Raw genomic sequence first — 15,184 nt, forward strand, 5'->3', positions numbered from 1 at the left:
CCTCTCCCTCCTGTGGGGTCACTCAGTCAAAAAGGAAGTGAAGCCCTCCAGGGTCAGTCGTGGAGATCCTCAGGGTTCAGGTACAGACTGGTTCAGCAGCTCTTTGGACTCTGAGTGTCTGTCAGGGGGATGGTGGTTTAGGACTGAGTCCTCTAAGTAATCCCTTAAAAAAGAAGAATCAGATTCATTTCCCGTCCGCAGCCTGAGCTGTATCTCTGAAATCTTTTTCTTCTAGAGACACGGTCCTGACCCGGTCCCTGGGTCCCTCTGATGGATCATCTAACAGTTTTGACCCGTTAACGTCTCTGACCCCGGCTTTCCTCTGACAGGAAGCGTTCACTTTTCTCCAGCTCGTCCTGACATAACTCAGAGTTCTGGTCCTGTCTTCAGACTGACTGAGGATCAGGCCTGAATGAGACTTTGTGAGATCAGAGTCTGACTCACCAAAACCCTGAAGACTGAGACCACCACCAGGACTAACAAAAGCCCTCTGTCCTGTCTCTTTCTTCTCTGTCTTCTTTGTTTACCTTTTGGACTCACCTGACAGATGCAAACCCTGCAGAGCTCTGATTGGTTGAGATCTGTGAGGATCCTCTGACATCATCAGGTTTTTTAACCAATCCAACATGACGATCTGTGGCTCTGAGATTGTCCGTGTGAGAGGTTTTAGTTCAACTAAAGTTTATATAAAACTAAAAAAATAAAGTTTGAGGAGTTTGAATAAAGTTTGAATAAAGTTTAAATAAAGTTTGAGGAGTTTGAATGCAGCTGCAGTCTCAGGGGGTTTGAGGACAGTGAAGATGATGACGGTGAAGATGATGAGGATGAAGATTATCCGTGCCCGCTCTCTGCTCTCCCTCCACTTGCTGACAGAGACAGGAAATACCAGCAGACCTTCAGATTAAAATGACAAGACGCAGCAGAACGCCGTCCGTTCTTACACAACCGAGGTCGGAGGTCACGGAGGCCCGGCAGGACGCTGAACGCCTCTCGAGTTAAAAACAGCGGGAACAGATTCATCAACACTTGGAGAACGCTGTGACCTTTGACCTTCAGAGCCCGCTAGCTGTCAGCTGGAGCTTAAACAGAGCTGCTGAGTCAGCAGAGACCAGCAGGGGGCGCTGCTCTCTGGTCACACAGGTGAGCTCACAGAACACACCTGGAGGATCCTCACAGAGCTGAGAGTCATGTGAGTCGGGCTCTGAAAGCAAAAACTCGGATCCACATTCATAACTCACACCTCAAGTCCAAGTCCAGGTCCAGGTCTCTGTTTAGTCCTAGTTGAGTCTAAACAAAAAAAACTTTTTTTTTCTTTTTTTGTAAACAAAAAACAGCTGATCTCCAGTTTTCTTAAAGAAGTTTATTTACATCTTAACTCAATCACAGTCTCTCAGCTCAGACACACTCTGGGGGACTTGAGGGGTCTCTGACAGTCTCTCGGGGTCTCTGATGGTCCTGTCTCTTTAACCATATGAAGGATTGAACTGGTTTTCCTTAGACCCCTCTGGACTCACACAGAGGGTCTCTAACGAGGACGGCCTGAACACCGTTTCCATGGTAACTAAGAGACGTGCTGAAGACTTCCCGTAAACGGAGAGAGAAGTGAAAGAGAAAGAAAGCTGAGTCACGGGAAATCCCAGAAGCCTGATCCAACAAACTCCAGGACCAGAGAGGAAATAAATACTTTAAATGAAGTCCACACAGAGGACCAGGACCACGACCAGGACCAGGGCCAGAACCAGGGCCAGAACCAACACACACACACCCACCCACACTCACAAACACACGATGAAGGATATTTAGGGTAAAGTCCAGCAGAAACAAACAACTCAGACCTCAGAAACTTTCAGTTCCAGCTTCACTTTCACTTCACGGTCCCTGAAGGAAACCCCCTGAGCTGGAGTCAAAGTCCAGTTTGGACCATGAGAGTCTCTGATCCAGACCCTGATCGAGGTGGTGACAGAGACTAGACAGGTTTAACGACTCAGCGCACGTCTGAACACGTCCTGTTGTTGCTCTCAGGCAGACGTTCAGGTTTCTCCTGGACCCACACGTCTTCAGGTCCCGTCCCGGGGCGCCAGGTCTCAGGGTTTCGCCGTGTTCTGGTCTAGATTGTCACATTTTGGGGTTTTAAAGCTCAGATCCAGGATGAGAGAGTCACATCCTGGAGCTCGCTGTCGCCTGTTAGAGATTAGCGGCTAAAAGTCAGAAAGTGTACAATCAAAGAAACGCGTTAGCATGACAGAAGCATTCATGCTAGTCACATGACGAGGACTCAAAGTCACATGATGGAAAACAGAAACAAACACTTTAGAAACAGGTTTGTGTATGAACACAGCGACACGGAGGAAACAGGAAGTCACGAGACAAATAGATGCTTGAGGTAGAGGCTGGTCGTCCTTAGGATGCTGTCGCCACGTGGAGGGTCACATGATGCTGATGAGCCGTCGTGGGTCTGAGGATCTGATGGAAGGACGCCAGCCTCCTCACGTTAGCTCAGTGCTGTAAGCAGGAGTCAGGGCGTTAGCTAACGGGGTGAAGGGTGTCACATGTTTGGATTCAGTCTGAGACACAGAGGACACATCTTCAGACGCCATGGTCGCCCCCTGAGGCCACGCGTTGAACCACGTGTTGGGTAACGGTTGCGGTGCGGCGTTGGCCTCAGGCTGAGGGCGGGGCAGACTGGGGCAGCTGATAGAAACCCCTCTTCCTGGATCTCCTCAGGAAGTCCAGCAGCAGAGCGGCGGCAGCTAGCCCCGCGGCTACACAGACCGCCGGGATGAAGATGGCGCTGAGTCCAGGAGGAAGGACGGTTCTTCTCTCTGCGAACAAACAGGAGGAGACTTCAGGGTGATCCACAGACCGGTGAGACCACATCAAACCCCCACACACAGAAGCCAACAGGTGTGACTCACCTGTCACGCTGATGCTGAACAGCCGGACCTGGTACCCGAGGTCGTTGGTCACGTTGACCTGGTACATCCCTGAGTCTCTGGCCGTCACGTTGACCAATAGGAAGGTCCCGTTAGAGGAGTATAACTCCACCCCATTGGTCAGCTTCTTCAGGACTACGGCTGAAGGCGGGAAACTGATGGTGTTGCAGCAGATGGTGACGTTTTGTCCCTCCTGGACCACCGTAGATGGCAGGACGAGGACTGTAGTGTTTCTGGGAGGAGCTGGACCAAGAGAAACTGGGTTAGATGGAACAACAGATCAACAACCCTGACAGCCTGCAGTTCCTCTCCTGACCAGCAGGGGCAGCATCCAACACCACGGACTAAAGGACAAGCTCGGTTTGTGGGATTTTAGGGTTTCTGGTGTGTGTGTGTGTGTGACAGGAGATCTTTAAACTCTGCTAACTCTGCTCCTGGTTTTAGAGACAGCCTCCAGTTCTCCCTTCAGTCCCCCTTAGAGACCAGACTCTGTGTGCAGACATTCAGGGAGTATTTCTTCTCTCTGCTGTGCAAAGGATTGTGGGTCTAAATCCTGAAGGAGCGTGCTGGTATGCATACTAAACATGTGACCTGCTTTAAGAACATCCTGGTATTTTTGGCACACATGTTGGGGGTCGATGGGGTATCGCTGAGTCTCTGTGTCTCAGTTTTCTGCTCTTTGAAGCGTTTAATCAGAATCATTTTCACACAAGAGGCAAAGTCCAAGTTTAGAAAAATGAAGCTGAAAGTGCTAAAAGCTGCTGTTCATTGAGGATCTGCTTGAGTCTGGCTGCAGGAAGACCAGAGACCACGCAAGACCAAGACAAACAAACAGACTTTAACAGAATTAAAAACACATTTACAGCCTGGGGGGGTCTTGGGTCTAAAATGTTTATTTCTCTATCAGCACACACTGTATGGGGGTGAACTCTTTTCCAAGTCAACGGTTTAGAAGATTTTAGGATTGTCTATTTGTCCAATCAGAGACACAGCTCAGCTCATATGACTGACGGGCGCCCTATAGCTGTTAGAAAGGAACCTTAAAGCCTGCGTCATATCCAATAAGGCTGCAACCTTCGATCAGCTTCACTTCGCTGTTTCAAGAACAGACAGGTAACATCTCAGAGACTACGTCCATATTTTATACAGTTTATGCTTTAACACATTCCACCCTCCAGAGGGAAACATCCTTCAGTTTCAAACTTCATCTTCATTACGTTTGTTTGACCTCATTTTACCTTTTGACCTCACTTTAACCTCAATTTTACCTTAAAACCTCACTTTGATCTCTATCTAACCCCACTTTCACTTCACATAACCTCATTCTAACCCTTAAACCTCAGTTAAACCTCACTTTAACCTCACTTTAACACTTTGACCTCACTTTGACCTCACTTTAACCTCACTCTAACCATTTGACCTCTGTATAACCTTGGTTTGACCTCACTTTAACCTGACTTTAACACTCTTACCCCACTTTAACCTAAATCTATCCATTTAACCTCTGTCTAAGCTTGCTTTGACCTCATTTTGACCCGACTGTAAAATTTTTACCTCATTTAACCTCATTTAACCTCAACCTAACCATTTAACCTCTGTTTAACCTTGCTTTGACCTCACTTTAACCTCACTTCATCCCTTTAACCTCACTTTAACCTCACTTAAACCTCACTCAAACCATTTAACCTCTGTCCAACCTTGCTTTGACCTCACTTTAGCCTCACTTTAACACTTTTACCTCACTTTAACTTCACCCTTACTATTTTCCCTTTGTCTAACCTTGCTTTGACCTCACTTTAACCTTACTTCATCCCTTTTACCTCACTTTAACCTCACTTAAACCTCACTCAAACCATTTAACTCTGCCCAACCCTGCTTTGACCTCATTTTAACCTCACTTACCACTTTTACCTCACTTTTACCTCACTTTAACCCCACTTTAACCTCACTCTAACCATTTAACCTCTGTCTAACCTTGCTATGACCTCACTTTTACCTCACTCTAACCACAATCTAACCATTTAAACTCTGTCTAACATTGTTTTTGCCTTACTTTAATCTCACCCTAACACTTTAACCTCACTATAAGCCCCAAGCTTCCGTCTAGTGTGCATTTTTTTTATTTCTCCTTGTAATTTGGGATAAGTGAGACCTAATAAGTATAATACCTAAACTTGGTGTTTGTTTTACGTATTCTGTTGATTAGCTGTAATTAGTGTTATTGTTCTTAAATATGCTGTTTTTTTCACTGAAATATGTGTAACGTTGTGGTGTCACCAAAAGATGACGTAGGTAGTTTCCCTAAACGTGGCTCATAGGTCAGAGCTTTAAAATGTGAAGTATAAATGGTCGAGAAGCAGAAATGTAATGTCGACATATGTGAGCGCTGGGTCCTAGGGGGTTAACTTCACTTCATTCAGAGTTCAACCTCGCTTTAACCTCACTTTAACTTCACTTCCTTCTCTGTCACAGTGAGTGGATCTTAATGTGTTTACTCTGACCCTAAAGGTAAACTGCTCTTTCAGAGATGAACATAGATCATTGTGAGCCTCATAGATACTCTGGAGAAATCAGCTGCTGAGCTGACCCTGTTGACCTGGAGTTAACCCTTTCAGACACACATCATCACCTGATACCCCCTCATCATGTGACCATGTCAGCTCTTATCTCACTTCCTCTTTAAACAATGTGTGAATGGTTTTGTCTGTTTAAAGGTCTCCACACTGTGCCACAAATCACTGAGATAAACCTGGATTCAGGGTCTGCAGTGAGTCTGCTGCTCCTCCTCAGGTGTGACCCCACCTGTGTGACTGTTTGTTCATATGAATGTGAATCAGAGTGGAGCAGAGCTGTCGGGCTCAGTCTGTCTCTGAATCAGCTCAGACTGTGAACAGATTCCTCAGGTTATTTCTGTCTGCTGAAGATCTCAGCATCATGAGGAGGAGTGAGAGGTCTGCTTCAGATAACAGCGTCAGAGACAGAGAGGGAGAGATGTGTGTGTGAGTGTGTGTGTGTGTTAGTGTGTGAAGGTGACCTGTACCTCTGACAGTGAGCGAGCTGCTGACCAGCTCTGATCCGTGCTGATTGGTCGATTCACACTGGTAGTGGGCGGAGTCTTCCAGCTGGGCCGAGGAGATGTTGAAGGTGAGCAGGGAGGAGGCGGAGTCAGACCTCTGTAGCTCCACTCCATCTTTCTTTAACACCAGCAGAGTGGGCGGAGCTCCCTCTGACTGACAGGTGAAGGTCACCTGCTGGCCCTCCATCACCTCCTCACCTGGACTCAGAGAGAGCGTGGTGTTGGTGGGAGGATCTGCGGATCAATCAGAGAGGGAGAGTCATGCTCTGAGGGTCAAAGGTCAGATCAGCTGATTCTACTTCCTGTTACATCATCAGACAAAAATAACTGCATCATCTGCAAACATGTTCACTGCTAGAGTCAAAGGAAAGGGAAGTCTTTGATACAAACTTAGCTCCTCACTCTAAGCTGACATGACTAAGTGTTAAGACATCCAGCTCAGCCGACCAATCAGAGAGAGAACAGGGTGTGATGTCACAGTCTGCGTTAAAGAATTCTAGGTGTGAAAAAACAGAGGAAGATGTTCCTCTGTTTGACTGAACAAATTATCAATCACCATTCTCATCATCATCATTATCCTCACTATCGTCACTGTCATCATCATCATCATCATCATCATCATCATCATCATCATCATCATCATCATCATCATTATCATCATCAGCACTGTCATCACTATAATCACCCTAAACATCGTCATCATAATCATCATCATTTTCATCAGCATCACTTTCATCATCATCATCATCACTATCATCACTATAATCACCCTCAACATCATCATCATCATCATTACCACTTTAATCATCATCATTATCATCATCATCATTATCATCATCATCATCATCATCACTGTCATCACCCTTATTACCCTTAACATTATCAGAATTATCATCTTGATCATCATCATCATCCTTATATTAATCTGTGTCATCATCATCATCATCATCATCATCATCATTATCATCATCACTGCCATCAGTAAAATCACCCTTATCATCATCATCATACTCATTTCTGTCATCACCATTACTACCCTCAACATCATTTTCTTCATCATCACCGTCATCATCACTGTCATCACTCTTATCACCTTTATCATTATCAGAATTATTATCATCATCATCATCAACAACATAACCATCATCCTCATATTAATCTGTGTCATAATCATCAACATTATCATCATCTTCATCATCATCATTATCACAGCCATCACTACTATCACCCTTAACATCATCATCATCATCCTCATCATCATATTCATTTCTGTCCACCCCATTATTACCCTCAACATCATTTTCTTCATCATCATCACTGTCATCATCATTATCATCATCATCATCATCATCATCAACATCATCATTTTCATTATCGTTATCATCATCATAATCAAATTATAATCATTAAATTCATTAACATCATCCTCATTGTCAACAGCATCACTGCCATTATTATCTTCATTATCACCACAACCGTTGTGATCTTCATCATCACTGTCATCACCATTATTATCATTATAATGATCAACACGATTGTTATCATTATCATTTACATTATCTCAACCTCAGCATCATCACTATCATCAACATCATTTCTATTATTGTTATTATCATTATCATCATCACCACATCACCATTATTGTTATTATAATTATCATCATCCTCATCACCATTATCATTATCATCATCATCATCCTCACTATTATTGCCATCACCATCATCACCTGCCGCTTTCTGATCCTTTACTTCCCCTTTTCCTCTTTCACAATAAAAGCCTCTGATTCTGAGACACTCACAGTGGACCTGCAGGCTGATGCTGGTCTCTCTGGTCCTCCACACGTCCCCGCTCTCCATCAGCAGCTCAGCTCTGCAGGTCAGAACCGGCTCCTCCTCTGTGACCCGGTGCTGGAGAACTGACGAGACATTCTGAACAGAACCAGAGAACCTGAAGGACTCGGCTGTCAGGCTCCTGTTCCCCATCATCCACTGGATCCTCATCTGATTGGCTGAGAAGACGTCAATGACATCACAGCTGAGGACCACCTCCTGACCCAGCAGGACTGGACCAGGGTTCTTTAGAACTGGATCAGATGGGAAGGCTGAAAAAGATGAAACAGAACATTTTTAGACCCAGAAATCAAACATCATGAGCGGCGTGTTGATGAGTGACACGCAGACACAACCTCAGAGTCCTCCCTACATCATGACCTCCTCCCCCGTGTCCTCCTCCCTTCACGCTGCGAGGGGAGTGTGTTGATACATCTTCAGGGACAGACTGTGCCTGAACTCTCTGGACCTTCCCGGACTTTGAGTTAAAGAGCTGAAACAGTCCGTAGGATCAGACCTCCACAGAGTCCATCAGGTCTCTGAGACTTAAAGTGACAGAGCGTCTGAGGGAGGACGCCATGTGAGACACGCTGTCTCTGTGGGGGAGGACCTGTGTGTGTGTGTGAGCTGAAATGTTTCTGGGTCTTAAAGAGGAGCTGTTGTCTTTCTGACTCAGTCACACACAAACAGGAAGTCCAAATGTTGGATGTTGACGCTAAATGTGGTCAAAGTTTCCAGCTGTGAGGTCATCGCATGTCGCAGCAATCCCAGGAAGAGACACTTCTTTAAAAGTCACATGAGAGCAACTCAATCTGTGACATCACTGATTGGTGAGGAGGAAGATTCCGGAATGTTAGCTTCCAGAGTTCCACAGAGCTTTAAAGCGTCTTAAAGAAACAGTAACAGTTTATTTTAACATCAAGCTCTGAGGGTGTGACTCTCCAGTTCTTCAGCGCCAGACTGGATGCTCCGCCCACCTTCAAACCTGACCAATCAGAGCATCAACAAACCAAAATCATCATCATCCTCATTGTTGCCTGCTAAAGTGTGTCACTTCCTGTGTGTTGGAGCTCAGATTAGAAGCAGATCTGTGTTCATTAGCCTCTGTGACCTTTGACCTCCTCACTCTGTCCAAACTCCCTCTGATCTGGCTGCGGTCCAGGACTTGGACTAACTCTGCCCCCCCTCTGAGACTGACAGGAACGAGATCTGATCCAGATGTTGGACACAGTCTCCCTCTCCCATGACGCACTGCGCCTCGGTGACGGTGTTGATGGTCCTAACTCAAGTCCTAAACCTTATCCTGGTGGATCGTATGGAGGACCAAAACTGCCAAAATTAAAAATAAATAAAAGTGAAAATAAAAACAAAACTTAAAAATATATAAATAAGTAAATAAATTAATAACAGTAAAATAAAAATAAATAAATTTAATATCGATTGATAAGGAAATAACATTTATTTTTAAATCTGGCAGTTTTGGTCGTCCATATATCAGGAGCATTAGACTCACCATAGACCTGGATCCAGGTCTGTGCGGTCCTGATGACGGAGTCACACTTGGCCTCACAGGTGAACCCTCCCTGCTCCTGGAGGTCCAGGTCCTGCAGGTGGAGCAGGGACAGTCCATCCTGCTGCTGAGTCCTCTGGAGGACTGTCCCCTCCTGGTCCGTCCTCCTCCAGGTGAGAGACGGGGCAGAGAGACACCAAGAGGCTCGACAGGTGAGGACCTGAGCTGAACCCCGCTCTGCAGAGAGAGGAGGACTCACCTCCACCCGCAGAGGGTGGGCTGACAGGGACAGAGATTATAATCTGGATTAACCTCACCCCTCAGATCTGATGGTCCTACAAGACCAGCTCAGGTCTCAGAGACACACATGTGGCCTGTGTGTGTCTGTGTGTGTGTGTGTGTGTGTGTGTGTGTGTGTGTGTGTGTGTGTGTGTGTGTGTGTGTGTGTGAAGGTGACCTGTACCTCTGACAGTGAGCGTGCTGCTGACCAGCTGTGAGCCGTGCTGATTGGTCGATTCACACTGGTAGTGGGCGGAGTCTTCCAGCTGGGCAGAGGAGACGTTGAAGGTGAGCAGGGAGGAGGCGGAGTCAGATCTATGTCGCTCCACCCCCTCTTTCTTCAACACCAGCAGAGGGGGCGGAGCTCCCTCTGACTGACAGGTGAAGGTCACCTGCTGACCCTCCATCACCCTCTCACCTGGACTCAGAGAGAGCGTGGTGTTGGTGGGAGGAGCTGTGGGCGGAGCCAACAGGTGAGGGCAGGTATCACAACAACAACAGTTGTGTTCATATGAACGGTCACATGCCTCACTCTCACCGTGAACTTTGACCTCTACAGCGGCGGTCTGGTTCCCTTCCGTGTTCTGGGCTTCACAGTCGTACCATCCTGACTCAGACAGACTCACTGGGTCCAGGACCAGCAGAGGACCTTGACCCTTTATCTCAGACCCTCCTTTAGCCGCCCTGAAGGTCCAGGTGATGCTGGGCTTAGGGTTCCCCCTCGCTGAACAGTCCAGAGTGAGCTGAGAGCCGGACAGGACCACCACGGAGTCTGGAGCCACTGAGACCACCGGGGGATCTGCAGAGAGGAGATCCAGGATCCAGGATTCAGGACTCAGATATTAAACAAGATTACAGAGGACTGTGTGGGACTCACAGAGCGGGTTCAGTGTGATCCTGGTCTCTCTGGTGTGGTCCTGAGGAGGCAGGTCCTTCAGGTCCAACACGGCTCTGCAGCTAAGGGACCCTCCTGAGTCCTGCTCCTGAGGGATGAATCTGTACTCAGTCTGGACTGAGCTGGACCCAGGATCTCCCATGATGCTCTGCAGGACCTGGTCTCCTCTGATCCAGCTCAGGTTCAGCAGCTCTGGGGGGTAAACCTCAGACACCCGACAGGTGAGACCAGACTCAGCCCCGAGCCTCAGGTGGTCCTGCCCACTGATCACAGGGTCTGACGGGAAAGCTGGGGGACAGAGAACCAATCAGAGAGCAGTTAGCTGATGACTCATCACTTGGGAGGACATCAGGTGTGAAATGAACCATGACTCAGCAACTTCCTGTTTGAGTCCCTACAGGTCCTGAGACGCCTTAGACGCCCCCTTATCAGTGATTCTGGTCTAAGACTCACCGTAGACCCTGAGTGTAGTCCTGGTCTGCTTGGTCTCTCCTTCACAGCTCACCTTGCAGATCAGCATACCCTCATGCTCCATCATCACGGGGTCAAAGGTCACCACAGAGCCCGTCCTGTTGGTGCTGATGGAGGCTGTGAGGGGGCGGTCCTCCAGCACGGACCAGGACACGCTCGGCATTGTGGGACAGTCCAGGACCACGCATGCCAGCTGGCCCCGCACCCCGAGCCGAAACAGAGGACTCCTGGGACTCAGATCCACACGCAGACCCTGAACGCACCACTGTGACATCAGCAGGACAGCTGAAGAGGTAAACAAAAACAACAACAACGTAAGCATCAGCTGTGACTGCTCCTCTGCAGCGCCCCCTGTGGTGAGGAGCTGTAAAGTCAGCTCTGATTGGTTCAGACTGTCTCTCTCTGAGAGATGAATCTGGTTTCATCTCCTCATAAAGGTTTTATTGTCTGCAGATCCGTCCTGGCTCCGTTTCCATGGTGACGTTTCCCTCCTCAGCTCTGAACGTGTGAATTTATTCATCTCACCAACGAGACTCAGCGCTAACTGAGACCAGTTCCTCCTCAGTCTGATCCAGAATGAGTCAGAGTTTCATCCTGACTGAAGACGCTTCAAGAGTCACTGAGACAGGAAACTGCTCAGAGCATTTCAGCTTAAATGTTTTAAATCTTTAAAATCACATCAGAGTTTGATGTTTAAGTCATGAGTATTTAATAAAAGCAGCTCATTCTCAGCTCACAGGTCAAAGCCACCGTCCCTGATGCTCTTGAGACCAGAGGAGTCCAGGGAATAGATGGATCCCTCTCTAGACCTGTATTTAATGTGTGTTAGCTGCTGCACAGGTTCATCCACAGGGGGCGCCAAACCTAAATAGACCATCAGCTCCTCAGTGGAGCTTTAAAGGTAGGATCTGCAGGGTAAAATGCACATTACATGAGTCAGAGTGAAAAGTTTCACCCTTTGCTCGAGAAAAGTGGGAACTTTTTTCCAATCCGGTTTATAAACGAAGACTGAAATAAAGAATCTGAATTTTTAAAATTAAGATTTTTTGACAAAGGATTCCTATTTTGATGTTGCCCAACAAAAAAATTTACATATATGTAACAATTTTTCTCCCACCCCTAGCCCTTATATGTGTGTGTCAGTGTCAGTATCTGCCTCAACCCCCTCCTCTGCCTGGATGTTGATGTTATGGCTGTTTCAGAACGTTTCTGGATAGAGAGTAGACGTGGTTACATCAGCCAATCACAGCACACTTAGTGCGCAAGTGACTTTGTGTGTTTATTAGTGAGTAGAAGAAGCTAATCAGAGCGGCTACGATGGCGGACGTAGCTCGGAGGAAGAAAAACAACCAAAGTGAAATTAAATGCCAAAATTATAAAGCTTTTTCCTTAAATGAGGGTGAAGCTTGGCTCGACTTTCAGAAACTTGGAGAGCAGCTCAGGATGAGGAGCGACGTCAGTTAGCTTCCTGCTAACCAGGTATGTGTCACATACCTGTGATGAGCTTGTGCTAACATGCTAAGTCAGGTGCTCTCGAGTCTCTCTCACATAGAAACGTGATGCTACAAGTGGTTGCTGGGCTAGTGTCAGAGGCTGTGGGTGTGTGCTGCCGCTGGCACTGAGCCAAGGAGTAGAAGCCCAGTTTGAATGCTGTGTTAGCTAACAAGTAACCAAAATTCCTGCAGACCCTACCTTTGAAGAGGATATAATACAATCAGCTGATTGTATTGCTAGTTATCATCCTGAGGGTCATGACCTCTGTCTGTGTTTACTGAAGTGATCAGCTGATAGCTGACTGATCAGTAATCAATACAACAAAGTAGAAACATGCTATGTCATATATATATATATATATATATATATATATATATATATATATATATATATATATATATATATATATATATATATGACACAATGATTGGCAGATATCTGTTTACTTCAAAGCTTTGTTATTATTGTTGCTGGTGATGATTTTATTGTTATATCATTAACCTTACACACAGACTCAGACACACACACACACACAGACTCAGACACACACACACACACACACGCTGCCATAACAAACAGACTGGGAGAATAACCCCAAATATGAATAAATGAATGCATGAATAAATAAATGAATGTGTGAGGAAAGGTGAAGATCTGACCTGAGAGCAGCAGAGGAAGAATCCGACACACACACATCCTCACACTGATGAACGGGTGAATAGATGAATGAAGGAGTGATGGAGCTCTGAGCTGCGTCTCTTTCTGTTCAGGTTTTGGTAAAAACTGTGGCTTTGAAGAGAAGGGAGACAAAAGCACCTCCTCCTCCTCCTCCTCTGCTCCTCCTCTCAGCATGCTGTCTGCCTCTCTCTCTCCTTCACGTCTCTTTGTCTCTCTCCCACTCTGTGACTCTGCAGACTACAGCGCCCTCTGGTGGTCAGACCGGAAACTTCACCTTTTCCTCTGGCTTTCTTTCTTTTTCTGACTCTGTCAGACTGAGAACAGACTGAATGTTCCTCCTGTGATCTGAGACTGTTTGTACGGGGCGCTGACTGTAAAGTTGCACACGCTGCAAATAACATTTCTCCACAGTTAGCTCTAAAAAAAGACATTATTTCTGCAGATTTAGAGAAAAAGTTAAATATATCTGTCAAAAATTACTTATTAATGCTCAATGTTTTATCTAAATGTTGAATGCTATCTGTGAACGTTATAAACGAATGTCCTGATTCCAAATATTAGCTACGTTTCTAAAAAATGAAAGTTTCATTCTAAATATTTATCTAAGACTAAAAATGTATCAAAGATTTATAAATCTTAAGCAAAGATTTCGAAATATTTAGCCATGGTTTCTAAATACAAAGTCAAAATTTATAAATCTTGAAGTACGGTTTCTAGGCGTTTAGCTAGCATGCAAATCCACATTCCCGCCACCGGAAGTGCCAAAATAAAAGTTGGAGGAAGCGATCGAGCCAAGCGGATTTTGAGAAAGTCAAACACAGTCGGCTAAATCAGCCGTTAGAAAAAAAAAACCAACTGCTGTGATGGCGCTGTTGAAGATCCAGTGGCCGACATCGAAGAAGTAGCGCTTGACTTTCTCAAAATCGCTTCCTCGAACTCTTATTTTGGTACTTCCGGCGGGTTGGAGTGTGAATTGCTAAACTAGCTAAATATTTACAAATCGTACCTAAATATTAAGAAATCAAAGGTAAATATTTAGAAATCTTGACTGCATATTTAGAGAGTTTGCTTAAGATTTGTAAATCTTTGTTTAATATGAAGTCATTAAGTCTTAACCAAATATTCAGAATGAAACTAAATGTTTAGAAACGTAGCTAAATAATTAGAATCAGTACATTCATTTATAACGTTTTTTTTAAAATAACATTCAACATTAATAAATTATATCTGACGAATATATTTCAAAAATGTTTTTCTAAATCTGAAGAAAAAGTGATGATTTGGAGCTTAATGTGGAGAAATGTTGTTTACAGTGTGTGCAACTTTACAATCAGGGCCCCATAGGTGTGTGTGTGTGTGTGACTTATGCTGACCTCATTGATCTGATTGGTCAGTCATGTGACCACTCACTGATTGTTCACAGGCCTCCTCAGTCCGTCTGTATCTTATTTCCTAATGTCACTTTAACTGTTGTTGTCATAATCCCCATTGATGCTGCTATAACTATTTTTATGACTATAACTATCAATACTATTATTGTTGTTATTATTATTATTATTATTATTGATATTATTATTGATATTATTGATATTATTATTATTATTATTATTATTATTATTATTATTATTATTACTATTATTATTATCACTAATATTGTCACTATTATTATTATTATTGCCAGTATTTTTTATTATTTTTATTATTATTGCTATTGTTTGTATTTAGTTTGTATTTTGCAGTATAGAACCTGTGTTTTGATTTATCTTCTTTCTACTCTTATCTATTCTGCACATCTTTTTTTACTACGGTGTTACTTGCTGCTGGAATCGGAATTTCCTGAGGGAACCCTGCCAAAGGATTAATAAAGTTCCTATCTAATCTAATCTAATCTAATCTAATCTAATCTAATCTGTGGGTCTGTACAGGTCTAGCCAACTCCAGGTGGGGCAGGTCAGCAGGTGTCTGCTCTGGTGTCAGTCTGGTCCTGTTGCGGGTTTCTGCCTCACAGTGGAATGATGT

The 15,184-nt window shown here is 45.0% G+C and overlaps 1 protein-coding gene across 1 annotated transcript; it reads right to left on the reverse strand.

The window, feature by feature from the left end:
* Positions 1–1,385: 1,385 nt before the first annotated feature.
* On the reverse strand, positions 1,386–13,347 carry vcam1b (vascular cell adhesion molecule 1b). Its single transcript, XM_074669194.1, has 10 exons — positions 13,147–13,347; positions 10,976–11,278; positions 10,505–10,810; positions 10,166–10,426; positions 9,812–10,081; positions 9,352–9,627; positions 7,808–8,110; positions 5,974–6,243; positions 2,916–3,176; positions 1,386–2,822 (listed from the first exon to the last, which is right to left on the reverse strand). Exons 1-10 carry the CDS (start codon positions 13,337–13,339, stop codon positions 2,662–2,664), a joined length of 2,604 nt encoding a protein of 867 aa, XP_074525295.1. The 5' UTR covers positions 13,340–13,347; the 3' UTR covers positions 1,386–2,661.
* Between the last annotated feature and the right edge of the window lie 1,837 nt (positions 13,348–15,184).

The sequence above is a fragment of the Halichoeres trimaculatus genome, unplaced genomic scaffold (assembly GCF_033239565.1).
Source record: "Halichoeres trimaculatus isolate MK-OKI-2021-1 unplaced genomic scaffold, fHalTri1.1 fHalTri1_scaffold_4, whole genome shotgun sequence".
Classification (NCBI taxonomy): Eukaryota; Metazoa; Chordata; class Actinopteri; order Labriformes; family Labridae; genus Halichoeres; species Halichoeres trimaculatus.

Bases quoted from the DNA above. Each gene is read 5' to 3' on its own strand.
- vcam1b (XM_074669194.1), bottom strand. From the start codon at position 13,339: ATGCTGAGAGGAGGAGCAGAGGAGGAGGAGGAGGAGGTGCTTTTGTCT. The intron at 10,427-10,504 runs GTGAGTCCCACA...TCCTCTCTGCAG, and splicing joins GATCACACTGAACCCGCTCT to ATCCCCCGGTGGTCTCAGTG. The intron at 2,823-2,915 runs GTGAGTCACACC...GTTTGTTCGCAG, and splicing joins GTTCAGCATCAGCGTGACAG to AGAGAAGAACCGTCCTTCCT.